The sequence below is a fragment of the Myotis yumanensis genome, unplaced genomic scaffold (assembly GCF_028538775.1).
Source record: "Myotis yumanensis isolate MYYU_CA2020_CCGP unplaced genomic scaffold, mMyoYum1.0.hap1 SCAF_1, whole genome shotgun sequence".
NCBI lineage: Eukaryota > Metazoa > Chordata > Mammalia > Chiroptera > Vespertilionidae > Myotis > Myotis yumanensis.
Genome location: NW_027223752.1, coordinates 186,284,789 through 186,304,682, shown reverse-complemented (window position 1 = coordinate 186,304,682; position 19,894 = coordinate 186,284,789). Strand labels below are relative to the sequence as shown.

The 19,894-nt window shown below is 40.3% G+C and overlaps 1 protein-coding gene across 1 annotated transcript; it reads left to right on the top strand.

The window, feature by feature from the left end:
• The first annotated feature begins 2,962 nt into the window (after positions 1-2,962).
• On the top strand, positions 2,963-19,681 carry THAP9 (THAP domain containing 9). Its single transcript, XM_070393682.1, has 5 exons — positions 2,963-3,047; positions 5,895-6,090; positions 9,972-10,272; positions 11,798-11,948; positions 16,418-19,681. Exons 1-5 carry the CDS (start codon positions 2,968-2,970, stop codon positions 18,348-18,350), a joined length of 2,661 nt encoding a protein of 886 aa, XP_070249783.1. The 5' UTR covers positions 2,963-2,967; the 3' UTR covers positions 18,351-19,681.
• The last annotated feature ends 213 nt before the right edge of the window (positions 19,682-19,894 follow it).

The window sequence follows — 19,894 nt, the reverse complement described above, 5'->3', positions numbered from 1 at the left end:
ATCAGCGGCCTCCTGCACACCTCCTACTGGGGATGTGCCCGCAACCAAGGTACATGCCCTTGACCGGAATCGAACCTGGGACCTTTCAGTCCGCAGACCGACGCTCTATCCACTGAGCCAAACCGGTCAGGGCCAAACTCAATTTTTGGTTGATTTTTCTTTGTTAAATGGCATTTAAATATATAAAATAAATATCAAAAATATAAGTCTTTGTTTTACTATGGTTGCAAATATCAAAAAATTTCTATATGTGACACGGCACCAGAGTTAAGTTAGGGTTTTTCAAAATGCTGACACGCAGAGCTCAAAAGGTTTGCCATCACTGCCCTAGGTTCTCAGCAGGTTACACTACTTCTGACCCCATTTTAACAGCAGCCCATTCGCCTAGCGCTCCATTTCCATCTGTAAAATCTAGCACACACCAGCCTTGTTCTTTTAATATACCCTATGACAATCTCCATTTAGTTACCTGTAACTGTTAATGGGGTGGGAGGGTATAAGAGTATTTCCCCCCAGCTAATCACTGCTTATTTTCAAGATTATCGAATTGCATAGGTTTTGAGTAATCAACCCTATTTTTCCCACAAGCCCACCTCCTTTTAAATGCACTTTTCTGAACATAAGAGTTTTTCAGGAACACATATGAAATTAGAGCAGAACCACATATATATCTATCTGTGTGCCAGGGACTGAAAAGACAAATTCACCTTGGAAATAGTCTCTGTACTCAAGAAGCATCTTCTAGCAAATTCTTTACAAACTCTGAGTCCTTAAAAACAGGGCAACCACCACTATGAGATACCACTTCACTCCTATGAGAATGTGGAGCAACTTGAACCCTCATCCATTGCTAATGCAAAATAGTGCAGCCCCTTTGGAAAAACAGTTGGTATTTCCTCAAAGAGGCTCAACCTAAGAGTCAGCATATTTCGCCCTGGCTGGTGTGGCTCAGTGGTTGAGTCTCACCCCATGCACCAAAAGCTTGCAGGGCACATGCCCAGTTTTGGGGCCCAATATCCCATAGGGGGCATGCAGGAGGCAACCAGTGTTTCTCTTTCTCCCTCTTTCTGAGAAAAACAGGTCTACACACAAACTTACTTGTTTGCTAATGTTCACAGCAGCATTATTCATAATAACCCTCCCTCCCCCCCACACACACACCAATGGAAACAACCTAAATGTCCACCAACTGATGGATGGATAAATAAATGTGGCATGTACAACAGAAAATCTTTTGGCAATAAAAAAAAAAAAAAAAATGAACTACCTATATATAATACAACATGGATGAACCTTAAACATTCTAAGTGAAAGGAGCCCGAAGTCAATTACAAGGACCATTTAGTAGTTTGTTTCCATTTATACGAAGTGCCTAGAATAGGCAAATCTACACAGACAAAGAGAGTAATAGTTACCAGGGGCTGCGGGAGAGAAGATGTAAGGACTGCTAAGGAGAATGAATTTGGGGAGGGAGTAGTGATGAAAATGTTCCCAAATGTGGTGATGGTTGCACAACTCACAAATATACTAACACCCACTGAATTGTACATTTTATGTGGGTTAATTGTATGGTATATGAATTACCTATCTCAATATAACTGTTACATAAAATAATAAGGCAACCAACTTTTTCTTTAAAAATAACTGAAAACTGTTATTTACTTCTATTTAGCCTCATTCAGTTTTAACTGGTGAAAAGTTTCTAACAGTCGAAATAACCGAATGTGATCTAACCCCAGGTCCTACCCTTTGCACGTCTCATAGCCATGCAAGCTCATTCCCCAAGGGCCAATGTTCCCCAAATGTGACTTTTAAGAAAGCTATGTAAGCAACAGCTGTTAATTTCACTCAAATAGGATATAAACACAACTGAAAGTAGATGGTAATAAGTAATACCTTGAGCTGAGTCTTCTTGTCTGGAATCTGGACAAAGTAAACAGGGGAATGGGGCGGGGGGAGCAATCATTCTTTCGAGCTAGGGAAGGAAATGAAAAAGTTACAAACATTTCTATTAAACTACTTAATATGCTCAGGATCTCTTCAAAGACTCAAACCATACCCTAATTGGTCCCATTTTGTTTCTTCTATGAAGATTGAAATCTCATACCGTAAACAGAGACGTCGTCCTAAGATCTTCTCACTCCTGAAAGCTCATGGGTATGATGGCCCCACACCTTAAACAAAATCATTCCATTGCCCCTCCTTTCTTGCCCCTCCTAGTACTATTGGAAAAACCTTACCTAATTTCCTTAATTCCGCATTGTTTCAAAGGGAGTTGCAGGAAAGTGTTCGTTGAATTAAAAGTCGACGCATTCTCACAAATCATTCAAGATCCTCCGGGGTCACATTCCTACGCCCAAACATACCAACAGCTCCTACATTATCTCCGCCTTAGGGAAGTAACCAAATAAAACGCAAAAAAAAAAAAAAAGAATGGCATGCCTCTCTAAATAACTTATTTTGGGCCCAACTTGTCTTCAATATTACCAGGGCACACGCGTTTATTCCTCTCCCTTCTTCCCATCATATCTTCCATTTCTTTTCAGCCGGAGACCCATTGCCCCTGGATTCTCCGTAACGCTGGCCTTGCCTCTCCGCTTCTCATCTCCAGGGTTAGCCTCACCAACAGCGCGATGGCCCTGGATTTAACCACAGCGGGTGAAAACAACCGAAAAAGACGCCCATTACAGCAAAACGCCTAAACCACCCCGAACAGAGAGGGCGGGGCGATCAAGTGCTCGTCTTCGTGTCCTTGAACTTTCCGATTGGCTGCTGAGATATCACGTAGCCTGTGATTGGTCACGGCGTCTAGCGTAGCGCTCACAGGAAGGAAGGCTGAGAGTCCTGCTCCTTAAAGCCCGCCTTCCCGACAAATAAAGGTCGCAGGCGCCCAGCGGGCGGAGCTAAGTTCCTCGTGGTTCGTGCGGTTCGGGGGGCACCGGAAGTGGGACCCCACGTTGCAAGAAGATGACCCGAAGTTGCTCCGCTGTGGGTTGCAGCACCAAGGACACCCTGGAGAGCCGCAAGCAGGGCTACTCTTTCCATCAGTGCGTGAGCGCAGCCTCGGAGCTGTCTTAACTCCTGGCCCCGCCAGGCGGGCAGGAGGCCAGCGTGGGTGGGGCTGAGTGTGGCGCCGTCCACGTGACGTGCTCGACCTGCGTGACGTGGGCTGGGGAAGGAAACCCGGGAACTGTGAGGGTTAAAGTCGTTCGTGTTCCCCCCGCTCAGTGATTACCTCCAAATTGCTGATGCTTTCTCCAGGCCTACGGCTGGCCTGTGGCTTTTCGCGACGGTGCCTGAGAGGAATTGTGTTTCCTTTCTGACTTATTTAACGCGAGGAGGCGGGAAGGGAGGGGAATTTGGAAGAGCCGTTGAGGCGTGCGCTTCCACTCAGTGTGTGGGTTGCTCGTGGGCGTGAGTGCAGGTCGGTTTCCCCCGGTCGTGCCCGTCATTACCAGTTGCTCAGGAGCCGTCGCCGGGCGCGACCAGGCCGGACGTGTTCTGGCTGGATCTGGGGAGGGCAGATCTTCAGACCGATCGAGATTGAGCCCACTTCTATGGTCCAGGATTAAAATCAGTGTTCAAGGCCCGCTGGGAAATAGAAACGTGGGCAAAACGTCCTCGGAGGCAGAAGTATACTTTAAAAGGAGGGAACCTAGCCCTGGCGGGGTGGCTCCGTTCTTTGGAGCGTGGTCTGGTGCCCCGGAAAGGTGGGTTCCATCCGGTCGGGGCACTTACCTACGTCGCGACTGGATCCCCGATTGGGGCGCAAGGGGGAGGCAATCAACAGATTGATGATTGGGTTGATGTTCCTCTCTGACGTGGGTGTTTCTGCCTTTCCCGCTCTGCCCCGTTCTACCGCCCTCCCCCCTCCTCTCTATCTAAAAATTAATAAGCATTTCCTCCAGTGAGGATTTAAAAACAAAGAAGTAACCTATTAAGGTAATGTGAGATGTAGAGTTAAGCCATTGATAAAGCACTTTAAAAAAAAATACATATTTTTATTGATTTCAGAAAGGAAGGGAGAGGGAGAAATATCAATGATGAGAGAGTCATTGATCAGCTTCCTCCTGCACGCTCCCTCCTGGGGTTCTAGCCTGCAACCCGGGCATGGGTCCCTGACTGGGAATCCAACGGGAACCTCATATTTATGGGTCGCACAACCACTGAGCCACCCCTGCCAGGCTAAGTGTGGCCTGTTCTTTAAGATGAGGAAGAAGGGGGGGAAAGATAAAAAATGAACAATAAAATGGCAGTAAGTACATATCTATCAACAGTTGTATCTAAATGTAAATGATTAAAATAAAATTAGGGGCCGAAACCGGTTTGGCTCAGTGGATAGAGCGTCGGCCTGCGGACTGACAGGTCCCAGGTTCGATTCCGGTCAAGGGCATGTACCTGGGTTGCGGGCACATCCCCAGTAGGAGGTGTGCAGGAGGCAGCTGATCGATGTTTCTCTCTCATCGATGTTTCTAACTCTCTATCTCTCTCCCTTCCTCTCTGTAAAAAATCAATAAAATATATTTTAAAAAAAATAAATAAAATAAAATTAGGGGCATGGAACAGACTGAGGAATCTCAGAGTGGGGCAGGAAGAGATTAACCAAAAATCTTATATGCATTACCTGTGGACACAGACACTAGGTCAGTGATGGCGAACCTTTTGAGCTCGGCGTGTCAGCATTTTGAAAAACCCTAACTTAACTCTGGTGCCGCGTCACATATAGAAATTTTTTGATATTTGCAACCATAGTAAAACAAAGATTTATGTTTTTGATATTTATTTTATACATTTAAATGCCATTTAACAAAAATCAACCAAAAAAATGAGTTTGCGTGTCACCTCTGACACGCGTGTCAGAGGTTCGCCATCATTGCACTAGGTGAATGCTTGGGGTGGGGCAGAAATGGGGTGGAGGAGGGCGTTGGAGTTAAAAGAAAAGGGACATCTGTAATACTCAACAGCAAAGATTTTTAAAAAATTCAGGAGTGGATTAGCTGGGTGTTACAGGGTATCTCCTAAGATTGAAGGCTTGCGGGGCAGTGTGCCCAGTGGTTGAGTCATTGACACATGAACCAGGAAGTGGAGGTTCTATTTCTGGTCAGGGCACATGCAGGGGTTTCAGGCTAGATCCTTCATGAGGGGTGTGCAGGAGGCAGCCGATTGATGATTCTCATCACTGATGTTTCTATCTTTCCCTCTCCCTTCCTCTCTGAAATCAATGAAAATACATCCTAAAAAGGAAAGATTGGATAAGGCTTGAATGAGGCTGAAGGGGCTTTTTTCAACAAGGCTCATTCACAGGTCCTTCGGCTGGAGGCCAGTTTCTTACCAAGTGGAGCTCATAGGGCTGTTTATGACGTGGCAGATAACTTCCACTTGGAGAAAAACCATTCAATAGAGAAGGAGGAAGCCTCAGTGCCTTTTATGGTCCAGTTTCATTGCCCACCATCACTTCTGCTCTTTTTGTATTCCTTAGAAGCAAATCACTAACTCCAGCCCACACTCAAGGGGAGGGGGATTACGCTTCACCTCTTGGAAGAGTACAAAGAATTTGTGGACCTGGTTTAAAATCGCTATAGGGGGAAAAATTGCCAGAAAAGGAAAACACATTAAATTTGAGCTGATTCTGTTCAGTGTAGGCAGTAAAGACAAAATGTGGTAGGATATTTAATATGGGGATTGCCCCCATACAAATTGGAACAGACAGGATCACTATTGTACTTCTGGATTCAGAAATACCAAATAATTTTGAAAAATGAAATCAGATTAAGTAAATTAACTTGAACTGGACTTAATGTTTATATAAAGCAGTTAAAATAGATGGGTTTATTTCTGCTGTATCATTACTATAACATTTTCATGTTAATAGAAGTTTAATATGATTGCTATAGATTTCCAACTGATACCATACTGCGCTCAAAATGGATCAGGGCTGTTAATCGTGTGGACCCCATAAGCAAAAAGATTTGGATCCCAGGACCAAGTGCTATGCTGTGTTCCAAACATTTTCTCGAAAGTGACTTTGAGTCGTATGGCTTAAGAAGAATGCTGAAAAAAGGAGCTGTGCCTTCTGTTTCTCTATACAAGGTACTTAAATCTATGCGTAAACAAAACTAAATTTTACTGAGCCTTTAAAAATCAAGATAGCTTACATTATAGCTAAAATCTGCAAAGATTAAAAAAAAAACAACACCCTACATCGTAAAATAAATCCAATAATAAATTTTAAATGCTTAGAAAATTAGTGTTGTTTATATTTAAATCTATAATACTAGTAATACTGCTTTTGGAGTTTTATAAAAAGTAAGGTATATAAATGCAGGTCATATGTGTAGATATACATAGAGGTTACGAAATTGATCACAAAAATCAACTCGGGGGCATAAACAAGCCTGGACATAGAATTCAGGCTTTTACGTATGTAACAGTTTTTAAAAAAATGTATTTTTTTATTTCAGAAAAGAAGGGAGCGGGAGAGAGAGATAGAAACATCAATGAGGAGAGAGAATCAGCCCCACACTGGGGATTGAGCTGGCAACCTAGGTATGTGCCCCAACTTGGAATTGAACTATGACCTCCTGGTTCATAGGTTGACGCTCAACCATTGAGCCATGCCAGCTGGGCTCATATGTGGCAGTTTTCATAATACTTAGAAATTACCCCCTTTTTTTTGGCTCCTCCCAGGAATGTTACTGATTTTGACAAAAGATGTACCTAATTATTAGTGTTGACATAGAGGGATATCCTATATAATAAAAGCCTAATGTGCTAAGTGTCTGGTTGTCCGGTCGTCCATTCAACCAATCAAAGCATAATATGCTAATATGTTAAGGCTGCTCAACTGCTCGCAGTGACGTGCACTGACCTCCAGGGTCAGATGCTTCGACCAGTAGGTTACCTTGCTCCTGGGGTCCAGCTGATTGGGACTGAGGGAAACAGGCTGAACACGCCCTGGAGCCCTCCCTCGGTCCCTCTCCAGCTGGCCAACCTCCTGAGTCCCTCCCCAGCCCCAATCGTGCACCAGTGGGGTCCTCAGCCTCGCCAGTGCCCTCTCGCAATCCGGGACCCCTCGGGGGATGTTGGAGAGCCGGTTTTGGCCCCATCCTGCAGGCCAGGCCGAGGGACCCCATGGGTGCACAAATTTGTACAGAAATAGAAGACTTTCTATGAGTTAGTCACCACTATTGGTTCAAAAGTCGATGCCCAACCACTCCGCCACACTAACCGGGCTCATTGTTTTTATTTTATCCTTGGACCACTTAGCCACACTCTTGTACATGGCTCAGTCACTATACAGACTGCGTAGTCATCTAACTGTTTTAGGCTGCTACTACTACTCTTACCTTCCTCTCTTATTCAATGGAGTCTACTTCTTCTGGTGGTGTTTTTTCTTATTCCCCTATTCAAAAGAATAATAGATGCTGTTAAATCGAAACTCATAAGTTCCAAAGCTTCCTATTTAACTGATCTGTGTATTTCTAATTGCTTTGAACTATCATTTTGAACCACATATACTTATACTTACCCACAGTAAATTGACTTGCTTTCATGCTTTTGTGCAAAATCAATAATAGTTACTGTTTATTTTTTTTTTTTTTTTTAATTAAATCTTTATTGTTCAGATTATTACATTTGTTCCTCTTTTTTCCCCCCATAACTCCCCTCCTTCCAGCTCCCACCCCACCCTCCCCCCTCATTCCCCACCCACTGTGTTCATCCATAGGTGCATGATTTTTGTCCAGTCACTTCCCGCATCTCCCACACCCCTTTTTCCCCCAAGAATAGTCAGTCTATTCCCTTTCTATGTCCCTGATTCTATTATAATCACCAGTTCATTCTGTACATCAGGTTATTTATTCACTTGATTCTTAGATTCATTTGTTGATAGATGCATGTTTGTTGTTCATAATTTGTATCTTTACCTTTTTCTTCTTCTTCCTCTTCTTAAAGGATACCTTTCAGCATTTCATATAATACTGGTTTGGCGGTGATGAACTCCTTTAGCTTTTCCTTATCTGTGAAGCTCTTTATCTGACTTTCAATTCTGAATGATAGCTTTGCTGGATAAAGTAATCTTGGTTGTAGGTTCTTGGTATTCAGCACTTTGAATATTTCTTGCCATTCCCTTCTGGCCTGCAAAGTTTCTGTTGAGAAATCAGCTGACAGTCATATGGGTATTCCCTTGTAGGTAATTAAGCCTCTTTCTCTTGCTGCTTTTAAGATTTTCTCTTTGTCTTTTGCTCTTGGCATTTTAATGATGATGTGTCTTGGTGTGGTCCTCTTTGGATTCCTTTTGTTTGGGGTTCTCTGCGCTTCTTGGACCTGTAAGTCCATTTCTTTCTCCAGGTGGGGGAAGTTTTCTGCCATTATTTCTTGAAATAGGTTTTCAATATCTTGCTGTCTCTCATCTTCTGGCACTCCAATGACTCTGATATTAGTCCGCTTAAAGCTGTCCCAGAGGCTCCTTACACTATCTTCACACTTTCGGATTCTTTTTTCATTTTGCTTTTCCAATTGGGTGTTTTTTGTCGAATCTTTGGTTTGATTATTGTACTCCTCTGGTCTGCTATTGGGTATAATATTCTTTATTTCAGTCCGTGTATGCTTACTTTCTAATTTCTTTATCGTAGCATCGAGGGTCTCATTAGTTTTCGTGAGGCTCTGCACAAATTTATGGCAAGCCCTCAAAATTGCGATTCTTAGCTCCATATCCTCCATTTCTGTCATGTTTCTTTGTCTCCGCATCTTTTATGCTTTCTTGGTGCACCCCCTTGTGGTCTCTGTGCGCAGTCTTGTTCTAGCCAAGCCTTAATTGTTGTAGTTAACACTAGAGGGATTTGACCCCCAGGCCGGCTGGCTATAGGAATCAGCTGTACGGAAAACGTCTGCCTTCTGGGGAGGCGCTAATCCAGCCTTTGCCTGAGGCGATCGGCAAATGGCTGTGCGCAGGCTTTGGGCGGGGCGGGATCAACAGGGCGGGCGGAGGGAGCAGTTATGGCCACGCTCAGTCCCGTTCCCAGAGGCTCTGCTTCTCAGAACCCCGGCAGCCGCTGCAAACCTCGGAGAGAAAGTTGCCCTCAGGTTCCAACTGATGCCGGATAATCCCGCTTCTCCCGTTTGAGTCTGGGTCCCTAGAGACTCGCCCGGATCTGGAGCCCAGAGTCTGAGACTCACTCCCGACAGAAAACGACAACCGCGCCCTCAGCCACCAGCCCGCTTTGCGCGCGCACCTCGGTACCTTTGTATTTTCCACACTGCGCCGCCTCTGAGCCTCGATTTGCTGTTCTCTTTCCTTCTAGTTGTAGAGTCTCTCTTCAGCCAGCCTTCCTGTGGTTCTGGGTGATGTCCGTTCAGTCTTTTAGTTGTATTTTTGAAATGGTTGTTTGCGGCAGCGGTCTCCGGTGTTTACCTACGCCGCCATCTTGGTCTCCTAGTTACTGTTTATTAAGACCTACAATAGTTAGGCATTGTACTAGGAGATTTACATAAATTCTTGTATCCTCAAAACAAATGAGGAGATGAGGGATTGTAGAGATTAGGTGACAGCTAACAAGTGAGGGAGCCGGAATTCAAACACTGGTTAGTCTTAATTCCAACGCTCAGGCTCTGTCCACTATGCCTTCCTTTTTGCACAAGTAACTTCCCTGTCCCCTCCATTAAGCCATGTTATTGCTCCTTCAAAGAACTACTCAAAACTCACTATGCACAAATTACCATCTTTCTCTAGTTACTTTAATCATTTCAGAAACTTTCAGCATATTACTATTTCTATATAGATGCAAAAAAAAGAAATTCTGTTTACATTGTCCTACAGACTGTACATTTTTAAAAAATCAGAGATTGTGACCTCTCTTTCATAACTGATTCCACAGCAACCAGGTGAGTGCTTTGTGTTCAGTGGTATTTTTATAGATAATCTTCTTTGTGATAATTTCTAAAATAATCGTAATTTTCTATTTCTGTTATAGGTTCTTCAAGGTGTACATAATAACGGTAAAGCAAGACAGAAAATCCTAAAAGAGCCACTTCCTGATGATTCTGAAGAGGTTGCTACTGAGGACCATAACTACAGTTTGAAGAGACCTTTGACAGTAGCAGAGAAACTGGCTGAAGTGCAACAGATGCTACCATTGTCCAAAAAAAGACTTGTTCCTGTCAAAAACTACAGGATGACCAAGAAGAGAGAGGGTTTACGATTAATTGATGCACTCGTAGAAGAGAGACTACTTTCTGAAGAAACAGAATGTCTGCTACGAGCACAGTTTTCAGGTATGCTCCCCAATGACCTGTAATATTTGCAAAAGAGCTCTTAACTTTTCTGAAATATCTTAAGTACCTGTATTTACTTTGCTATTGCTTATGAAAACATGCTTTTTGGCTGAGAAGTGAAAAATCTCCATAGCATAAGCAAGAAGAACGAAAAGTAATCGCCAAAATCCTCTTATGGTTTTCCAATTTTAAAAGTTATATGTTTATTATAAGAAAAGCAAAGAAGTATATAAATGATAAAAATAACAGTTAATCCTGTTACCCAGAGTTGAGATCAGATGGTTTATACCATAGTGTACTTTTCACTTTTTATAATAATATTTACCCATGTTATCTCAAATTCTTTTTTAAAATTTATTTTTGTTGTTGAGAGTATTACAGATGCCCTCCATTTCCCCCCTTTGTTCCCCTACCTCAAATTCTTCATTTTTTTTTAAAGATATTTTTATTGATTTCTGAGAAGGAGGGAGAGTGAGAGAGAGAGAGAAAAACATCAGTGATGAGAGTGAATCATCAATCAGCTGCCTCCTGTACCCCATCCCCTACCCCCCATCCTCACCCTGGGGAATGAACCCAGAAATCTGGACATGTGCTCTGACCAGGAATGTAACTGCGGCCTCCTGGTTCATAGGTTGATGGTCAACCACTTAGCCACACCAGCCAGGCTCAAATTCTTTACAGTTGTAACTGCTACATAATTTATCACTAAAGTCCTTTTGCAGTGGAGTTGAACTAGATAATTTGCAGAATTCTTTTGAGTTTAAAAATTGTATGAATCTCCAAATATTTTCTAAAATATTCCATAGAATAAATATATGTGTCCATTTGAAAAACTACCTAGTCTTTGTGAACCAGGATGTTTAAAGAGGGGCAAAATAAGAATTGCCAACTTACTCTTTGATGAAAGAAGCAGATAATTTGAATTTACATTCTGGTGAATAAGAAGTATGTCCTGCTTCTAGAAAAGTAGGTATCTCTAGAGGAGAATAGTTTGTGTTTTTCCAAGTGAGGAATAGAGGTAGTTAATAGATGTCCCACCAGGAACAGGGGTGCTTGTTTTGTTTTCTCTCAGTGGTAGGAAAGATTGTCTGTTCAATCCAAATAGTACCCTATCCCCAGAAATGTTTCTCATGACTAGTTTTTACCCTCATATAAATGTAACCAGGGAACAAAATAAAACAAAAAATCTCCTCATAATCAAGAGGCTTAATTTTATCCAGTTGTTTTATTTTCTTTCCTGTGTCTCTAAAAATCTCCACTCAGGCTGTCAGTGAAGTTAAATATAGTGACTCAAGTAGAAACTTTTTTCTTCCCTCTTTCTAGTGAAATGATTCAAGATGAACAGGATAAGTTGGTCAACAGGCTCAAAGATAGGATATGAATCTCTGAACAAACTCAGTTAAAATGTGATTGTATTTGAATTTTGGTGCCCAGTGCATTTTAAATGAAAATTTTATGTTCTATACCTGAAAATGTTACTCTATACGTTTTCATCAAAAAAGAATAAATAAATTTATTTTAACAGATTTTAAATGGGAATTGTACAACTGGAGTGAAACATCTGAGTACTCCCCAGAAATGAAGCAGTTTGCATGTACACTCTATTTGTGCAGTAGCAAAGTCTATGATTATGTAAAAAAGATTCTTAAACTGCCTCATTCTTCCATCCTGAGAACGTAAGTGAATTACTTTATTGCATTATAGAGATTAAGGCTATTAGTATTCACACTCTCTTTTATTAGTCCATTTTCTCTTTTTAAAAATTTCCTAGGTGGTGTTTGCATATTACCACAATCAATATTTTCACTAACAAAATGAAGACATAGTCTGCCGTCTTTTGCATCTTCTAAATGATAGAGACATTCTGAGTAATAGAATTTGAATCTTGAAATGTTGGAATTTCTATTACACTTCATAGTCTTAATATGTGACTATGCTAAAAAAATCTAGAATGGTTCTAGAATGATATCATTGGTTTGAAGCAAAGAACAAAAATCTGAATTTTGCCCTAGCTGGGTTGGCTTACTGGAGAAAGCATCAGCCTGCGGATTGAAGGGTCACAGGTTCAATTCCGGCCAAGGGCACATGCCCGGGTTGCGGGCTCGATCCCCAGTAACGGACGTGCAGGAGGCAGCCAATCAGTGATTCTCTCTCATCATTGATGTTTCTATCTCTCTCTCCCTCTTCCTTCCTCTCTGAAATCAATAAAAAATATATTTTTAAAAAATCTGAATTTTTCTTAAGCATTGTAGATGATGCCAATGAAGGTTGTTCAGAGCCCAGATTATGATAAATAATTTTTTTGGATTTGTGATCGAAATACAAAGATATATTTATAATTTTCTTAGTGTAAAGCAAATAACACAGTGACTGTATTGTAATATCTTCTAAATTTAGTATTCAATTTTTACTGTTTTTGTCACTGGTTTTACTGATTCCTCTTTACTTGTTTATTTACTTGGCTTAAACAACAGAAATTTATTGTCTCAGAGTTTTGGAGGCTAGAAGTCCAAAATCAAGATGTCTGCAGGGTTAGTTCCTACTAAGGGCTGGGAGGGAAGGGTCTATTCCAGGGGTCCTCAAACTACGGCCCACGGGCCACATGCAAATACAAATATTGTATTTGTTCCCGTTTTGTTTTTTTACTTCAAAATAAGATATGTGCAGTGTGCATAGGAATTTGTTCATAGTGTTTTTTTTTTAAACTATAGTCCAGTCCTCCAACGGTCTGAGGGACAGTGAACTGGCCCCCTATTTAAAAAGTTTGAGGACCCCTGGTCTATTCCATGCCTCTCTCCTTGACTTGTAGATGGTAGTCTTTCCTGTGTTTCTTCACCTCATCTTCCATTATGTTTGTTTCTTTGTCTAAATTCCCTCTTTTTATGAGGACACAGTCATGTTGGAGTGACCTCATTTTAGCTTGATTACTGCTGTAAAGACCCTATCTCCAAATTAGGTCACACTCTGAGGTACAGGGGATTAGAATTACAATAGAACTTGTTTGAGGGGCACAATTCAATCCATACCGTTACTTTCCTGCTGCATAAGCCTCTCATTTCCTTAGACTAAAGGCCAACTCCTTCCTGCCGCTTCCTGAGCTTCCTGCGATGTGGCTCCTCCTGGCCCTGCAGCTTCTCTCTTACCTTCCCCTCTGCCCTCTTTCATTCCATGCTCCAGTTGTAAGGCATTTCTTGCTTCTTGCTTCAGAGACTTACTGTTCCGTCTGCCTGAAATGCCCAGTCTTCCTATCTGTTAGCACTGATGATTGATCCTCACCTTTCAGACCCAGACTAGGTTTTACATCCTTTCAGAAGCCCGGCCTGCCCTTCTCCCAATTCTGGATTAGGCACCTCTCTTGCACACACTATATGGAACTGACTCTTAAGTACGATAACACTGTATTCCACACTATGCTATGAGCTGCCCAAGTACGATGCCTACATCTGGTTCTTTGTTACACCCAAACACCCTAGCCCTGAGCGGTGCTTGGAACACAATGGTCCCTTGATGAATATTTGTGCAATTGAAAGAATGCCTAGATGGTAATTAGGATTTTGAATAGCTATAAGAAAGAAAGACAGTGTATCTCAAGTTGCTGTCTAAAAAACAGCACTCCATTTAATTCACTGGGGTTGGGACAAAGACCTGCCAGGAATGGCAGGAGCCATCTACCTCTTCTGGAAGGTGCCCCATGGTTTCTTTTTGCTTCAATTTGAAAACACAGTCACAGGGGCTCTGAGCTGAAGAAACTCTTAGATACCATGTAGTTCAACCCCCTCATTTTAAAGAAGGGAGAAATTGAGGCCTGGTGGGAAAAAGGCCCTCAATTATCATGACTTTTTTTTTTTTTTTCCCATTCTGGGGAAAACATTTTTTTTTTTTAATTGAGATGTAATTGACATAAAATTATATTACTTTCAGGTGTACACTTATTCAATATTTGTATATACTGTAAAATGATCACCACAATAAGTCTAGTTAACATCCATCACACACATAACATTTTTTTCTTGTGATGAGAACTTTTTCTTTTTTGGTTAATCCTCACCTGAGGATAGTTTCTCCATTGATTTTAGAGAGAGTGGAGAGAGGGAGGGAGGGAAAGAGAGAGAGAGAGAGAAACATAGATGTGAGAGAGACACATTGATTGTTTACCTCCTGCATGTGCCCCAATCGGGGCTAGAGATGGAACCCATAACCCAGATACACACACTTGACCAGGAATGGGAACCTGTAACCCTTTGGTCCATGGGCCGATGCTCCAACCACTTAGCAAAACTGACCAGGTAGTAATGAGAACTTTGAAGATGTACTCTCTTTGCAACTTTCAAATACATAACACAGTATTATTTACTATAATCACCATATTGTGCATTATATCCCCTCTTTAAAAAATGAATGAGAAATTTTCTCCATATACACTATTAAAATACTACTACTAAAACATTTAGAAACTAGAGAAAGGAAGGAAAAGCCATTAATTGTTCCTCTACATTATGTATAAGCAGTTATTATTAACATTCAGGGAATTTTCTAACAGGCTTTTTTCTGGACTTATATTACTAGTTTTTTACATAGTTGTGATCTTTAATAGCTGCATAGTATCAGGGAGTTGTATCCTAGTAACTCAGGCATTCTCCAACTACTGGACACTTACCTTGGAGACTCCTTAGTTGCCCAAGGGTATACTTTTGAGGCTATAAGGAGCAATGAGGAAAACTCTGAACAAGGCATCAACAGAGCTGGCTTTCACTTGTGCATAACTAGCAGCACAATGTAGGTCCAGAGGCTTAACCTTTCCCTCTGTCCCAGATTACTAACTATAAAATGAGGCAGATGTACTAAACATCCCCAATGTTTCCTTCCCCTTCAACAGTTTTCTCATTTCAGTGAATTTATAGGTCAGACTGGTTTATGACCTAAATTCTAAACACATCAATTAGAATAAACTGAGTAGTTGATTTCTATACTTTTAAAAGAAGTCAATGAGAAATTAAAAATTATTTTGTGGTATGTTTGCATCTTAAAATACTACTCTGTGTTTCTAAGTTTCTCTATTATCTTACTATTTTATGATAATTCTATTTACTTGAGAATTTGGCTACTTACACTTGGTTTTATTTCTTTAGAGCAGGGGTTCTCAACATTCTGGCCCTTTAAATACAGTTCCTCATGCCCTAACCGGTTTGGCTCAGTGGATAGAGCGTTGGTCTGCGGACTGAAAGGTCCCAGGTTCGATTCCAGTCAAGGGCATGTACCTTGGTTGCAGGCACATCTCCAGTAGGGAGTGTGCAAGAGGCATCTGATCGATGTTTCTCGCTCATCGATGTTTCTAACTCTCTATCCCTCTCCCTTCCTCTCTGTAAAAAATCAATAAAATATATATAAATAAATACAGTTCCTCTTGTTGTGACCCAACCATAAAATTATTTTCGTTGCTACTTCATAACTGTAATTTTGCTACTGTTATGAATCGTAATGTAAATATCTGATATGCAGGATGGTCTTAGGTGACCCCTGTGAAATGGTCATTCAACCGCCAAAGGGGTCGCGACCCACAGGTTGAGAACCGCTGCTTTAGAGATTTAAGGCTACTTCAGTACCATTTAAGGCATTTTCTCTCTCTTTAAAAAAGGTATGTTTTTTATTTATTTATTTTAGAGAGAGAGCAAGGGAGAGGGGGAGAGATATAGAAATATTGATGAGAGAGAAATATGCATCAGCTGCCTTCTGCACACCCCCAACGAGGATTGAGCCCACAACCTGGGCATGTGCCCTGACCAGGAATCAAACCATCCTCTTGGTGCATGGGTCAACAATGCTTATCCACACCTGCCGGGAGGCATTTTCTCTCATTGTAAATTTTTTTTTAAATATATTTTTATTGATTTTAGAGAGGAAGGGAGAGCGATAGAGATAGAAACATCAATGATGAGAGAGAATCACTATTCGGCTGCCTCCTGCACGCCCCCCACTGGGGACCAATCCCACAACCCAGGCATGTGCCCCTGGCCAGAATCGAACCTGGGACCCTTCAGTCTGCAGGCCGACACTCTATCCACTGAGCCAAACTGGCTAGGGCTTTTTAAATTTTTTAAAATTTCTTCATTTGTGTCTTATATTTTTCAATTTTTATATTTTCCAGATGGTTATCCAAATGCAAACCCAGTCCAGGTTTCAACAGCAATGTTTTTTCTTTTCTTCAACAAAGAGTAGAGAATGGAGACCAGCTATATCAGTATTGTTCACTGATAATAAAAGGTGTACCTCTCAAGCAACAGGTTCAGTGGGATCCCAGCAGTCAACATTTGCAAGGGTTTATGGACTTTGGTCTTGGCAAACTTGATGCTGATGAAATGCCACTTGCCTCAGAAACTATTTTGTTGATGGCAGTGGGTATTTGTGGTCATTGGAGAACACCTCTTGGTTATTTTTTTGTAAACAGAGCGTCTGGATATTTGCAAGCTCAGCTACTTCGTCTTACTATTGGCAAACTGAGTGACATAGGGATCACAGTTGTGGCTGTTACGTCTGATGTTACAGCTCAGAGTGTTCAGATGGCAAAAGCATTGGGGATACACATTGATGGAGACAACATGAAGTACACCTTCCAGCATCCTTCATCTTCTAGTCAACAGATTGCATACTTCTTTGATTCTTGCCACTTGCTTAGATTAATAAGAAATTCATTTCAGAGTTTTCAAAGCATTCAGTTTAGTAATGGCACAGCACATTGGCAGCACCTTGTGGAGTTAGTAGCACTAGAGGAGCAGGAATTATCAAACATGGAAAGAATCCCAAGAAAACTTGGAAATTTGAAAAACCATGTACTAAAAGTGAATTCAGCTGCCCAACTCTTCACTGAGAGTGTGGCCAGTGCGTTAGAATGTTTGCTGTCATTAGGCCTGCCACCTTTTCAAAACTGTATTGGTACCATCCACTTTGTACGCTTAATTAATAATCTCTTTGACATTTTTAATAGTAGGAACTATTTTGGAAAGGGATTTAAAGGACCTCTAATGCTTGCAACTTTTAATAAAATTAATCAGGTATTAACTGAAGCCAAGACGATTTTTGTTACATTATCTGATACTAGCAATAATCAAATAATTAAAGGTAAGCGAAAGCTAGGATTCCTGGGATTTTTGCTTAATGCTGAGAGCTTAAAATGGCTCTATCAAAATTATGTTTTCCCAAAGGTAAGGCCTTTTCCATATCTTCTTACTTACAAATTCAGTCAAGACCATCTGGAATTATTTCTAAAGATGCTTAGAAAAATACTAGCAACCAGTTCTAACCCTACCTGCATGGCATTCAAGAAAGCTTACCATAATTTGGAGACCAGATACAGATTACAAGATGAAGTTTTTCTAAGTGACCTGAGCATCCTCGACATCTCAATTGCTCGAAGGACAGATTTAAACCTTTGGACAGTTCAACGTCAATATGGTGTCAACACTATAAAGACTCTTTTGCACAACAAGGATATTTGCCAAGACTGGTCTAATTGTTTACTAAGTGAGGCATTACTAGATCTATCAGATTATAGGCGAAATCTCACCTTTTGTGCTGGTTATATTGCAGATACATTATCAACTCTTTTAACTTGTGAGGACTGCATCAGTGCACTGTATGCATCGGATCTCAAAGCCTCTAAAATTGGGTCACTGTTGTGTGTTAAAAAGAAGAATGGTTTGCATATCCCTTCAGAAAGTTTATGTCGAGTCGTAAACATTTGTGAGCAGGTTGTAAGAATCCATTCAAGAATGGCAGTTTATGAACAACTTCCTAAACAGAGGGAATTATATCTTCAACAGAAAATATTATGTGAGCTTTCTGGACATAGTTATCTTTTTGTAGATTTAGATGAGCATCTCTTTGATGGAGAAGTGTGTGCCATCAATCACTTTGTAAAGTTACTAAAGGATATAATAATCTGCTTCTTAAAGTTGAGAGCTAAAGATAAAGCTCATTTCCCTATAAAACACCAGTCAGAAAGCCTTGAAATGAAAATGTCAAGGAAACACTGGTCATCTTTAGAGGATTGCAAATGTTTAAGTTTTACTAAATACCAATAAATTCAGGCATCTGCTAAGTAACCATGGATATCCATTCAAATGAGAGACCCAAAATATATTTAAATTTATATTAAGAATGGTTGGTCAACATTTAAACCAACACATTAACTCCTTTTACAAATAGACTATATTCCTTAAAAGAGCTTTGGTTGACAGAATACCTTGAATATAATTTTATTTACATATGAAAATGTATGGTTTTAGATTTAGGCTAAATTAAAACATCAGATACAACAAAGTCCCTTTGCCAGGGTATCCTAAAATAAAAATGCTTTATCAGGTGGACAGTAAGCACCTGAGCCATGAAATGGTTCCTTGTGCTGCACTGAAGCTGGGGATTATAGTTTTAGGGATGTACACAGGTGATGTAATTTTCACAATTCATTGTCTCTGGACTTTGAAATAGTACTTTGAATAATAGAGTGGATAATTACTTGACTCCTATTGAAAGAGCCCAGTGCTCCTCAGCAAATGAGGAGAAGCCTTTATGAAGTCTACTTATATTTATGGGGAGGCTAAAATAATAAAACATTTCAGTGCTGAATGAATAATGGAATTTTATAGCATGTGAGTAATAATTTGGAAAAAGATGGTCAATTGAGATAATAGGTATGAAAAAAATTGTCTTAAGTTTTACAGAAATTTAGGAGTAACTTAAATACTGTCAAAGATGGAAATATAATAAGACCAATTTTCTCACACCCAGAGTTGAAAAGATAACTAGAAAAACATGTAGGTATATGTACTTTCATAAATGGGAGTATTTTAATGGATAAAAAAGAAGCAAGCACATATACCTGTGTATGTAAAATAACTGTTATTGAGTGAATGTTCAAAAAGTACAGTTAATACGAAAACTAAAAATTGCACAAGATTGATTACTGGGTAAAAGTTGAGTTTTATTAATTGAGATGTACCCTAAGTAGTATATTTTGATATTTTTCTATATTCTACCTCAAACAAAGGTTTAAGTTTTGAAATGTAATCAGAGTTGCACTACAATTTATTTAAAGAACTATTGCTGAGAAGTCTGAACATTGTGGTTTTTGTTTGCCATAGAATTAGTTTAGATTCACCAGGATAAATCTTATTTAAAGGAAACCTGTTTGTAAGTCACCACCTTTGTAAATCCAAGTTTTCTATCTGATCTTTTATTAAAAACGAGTTCATATCTGTAGTGTCTTAGTTACTTTGATGAATGTACTAATATATTCTTATTTTAGAAATTAGTGGTTTGTATTATTTTAAGTGCTGGATAAATTGGACAAACATTGAAATACTATTTCCATCACTGCCTTTAGCACAGTTAATTGCTTTTCCTCTAGGGAAAGTGTGATACGGAATTTTTAAAATATTCATGTTTGATTAGAGTTAGATTATAAATTCTACTCAGCACCTTTGTTCGTTTTTTCTTTGGAGAAAACTAACATTCTCTTCAGAAATGTATTCTTCCTACTTTTCAACAAATAGTAGTGGAACAACTGTATATCATCATGCAAAAGTATTAACACTAAATAGGTCAAAAACCTAAATGTAAGAGGTAA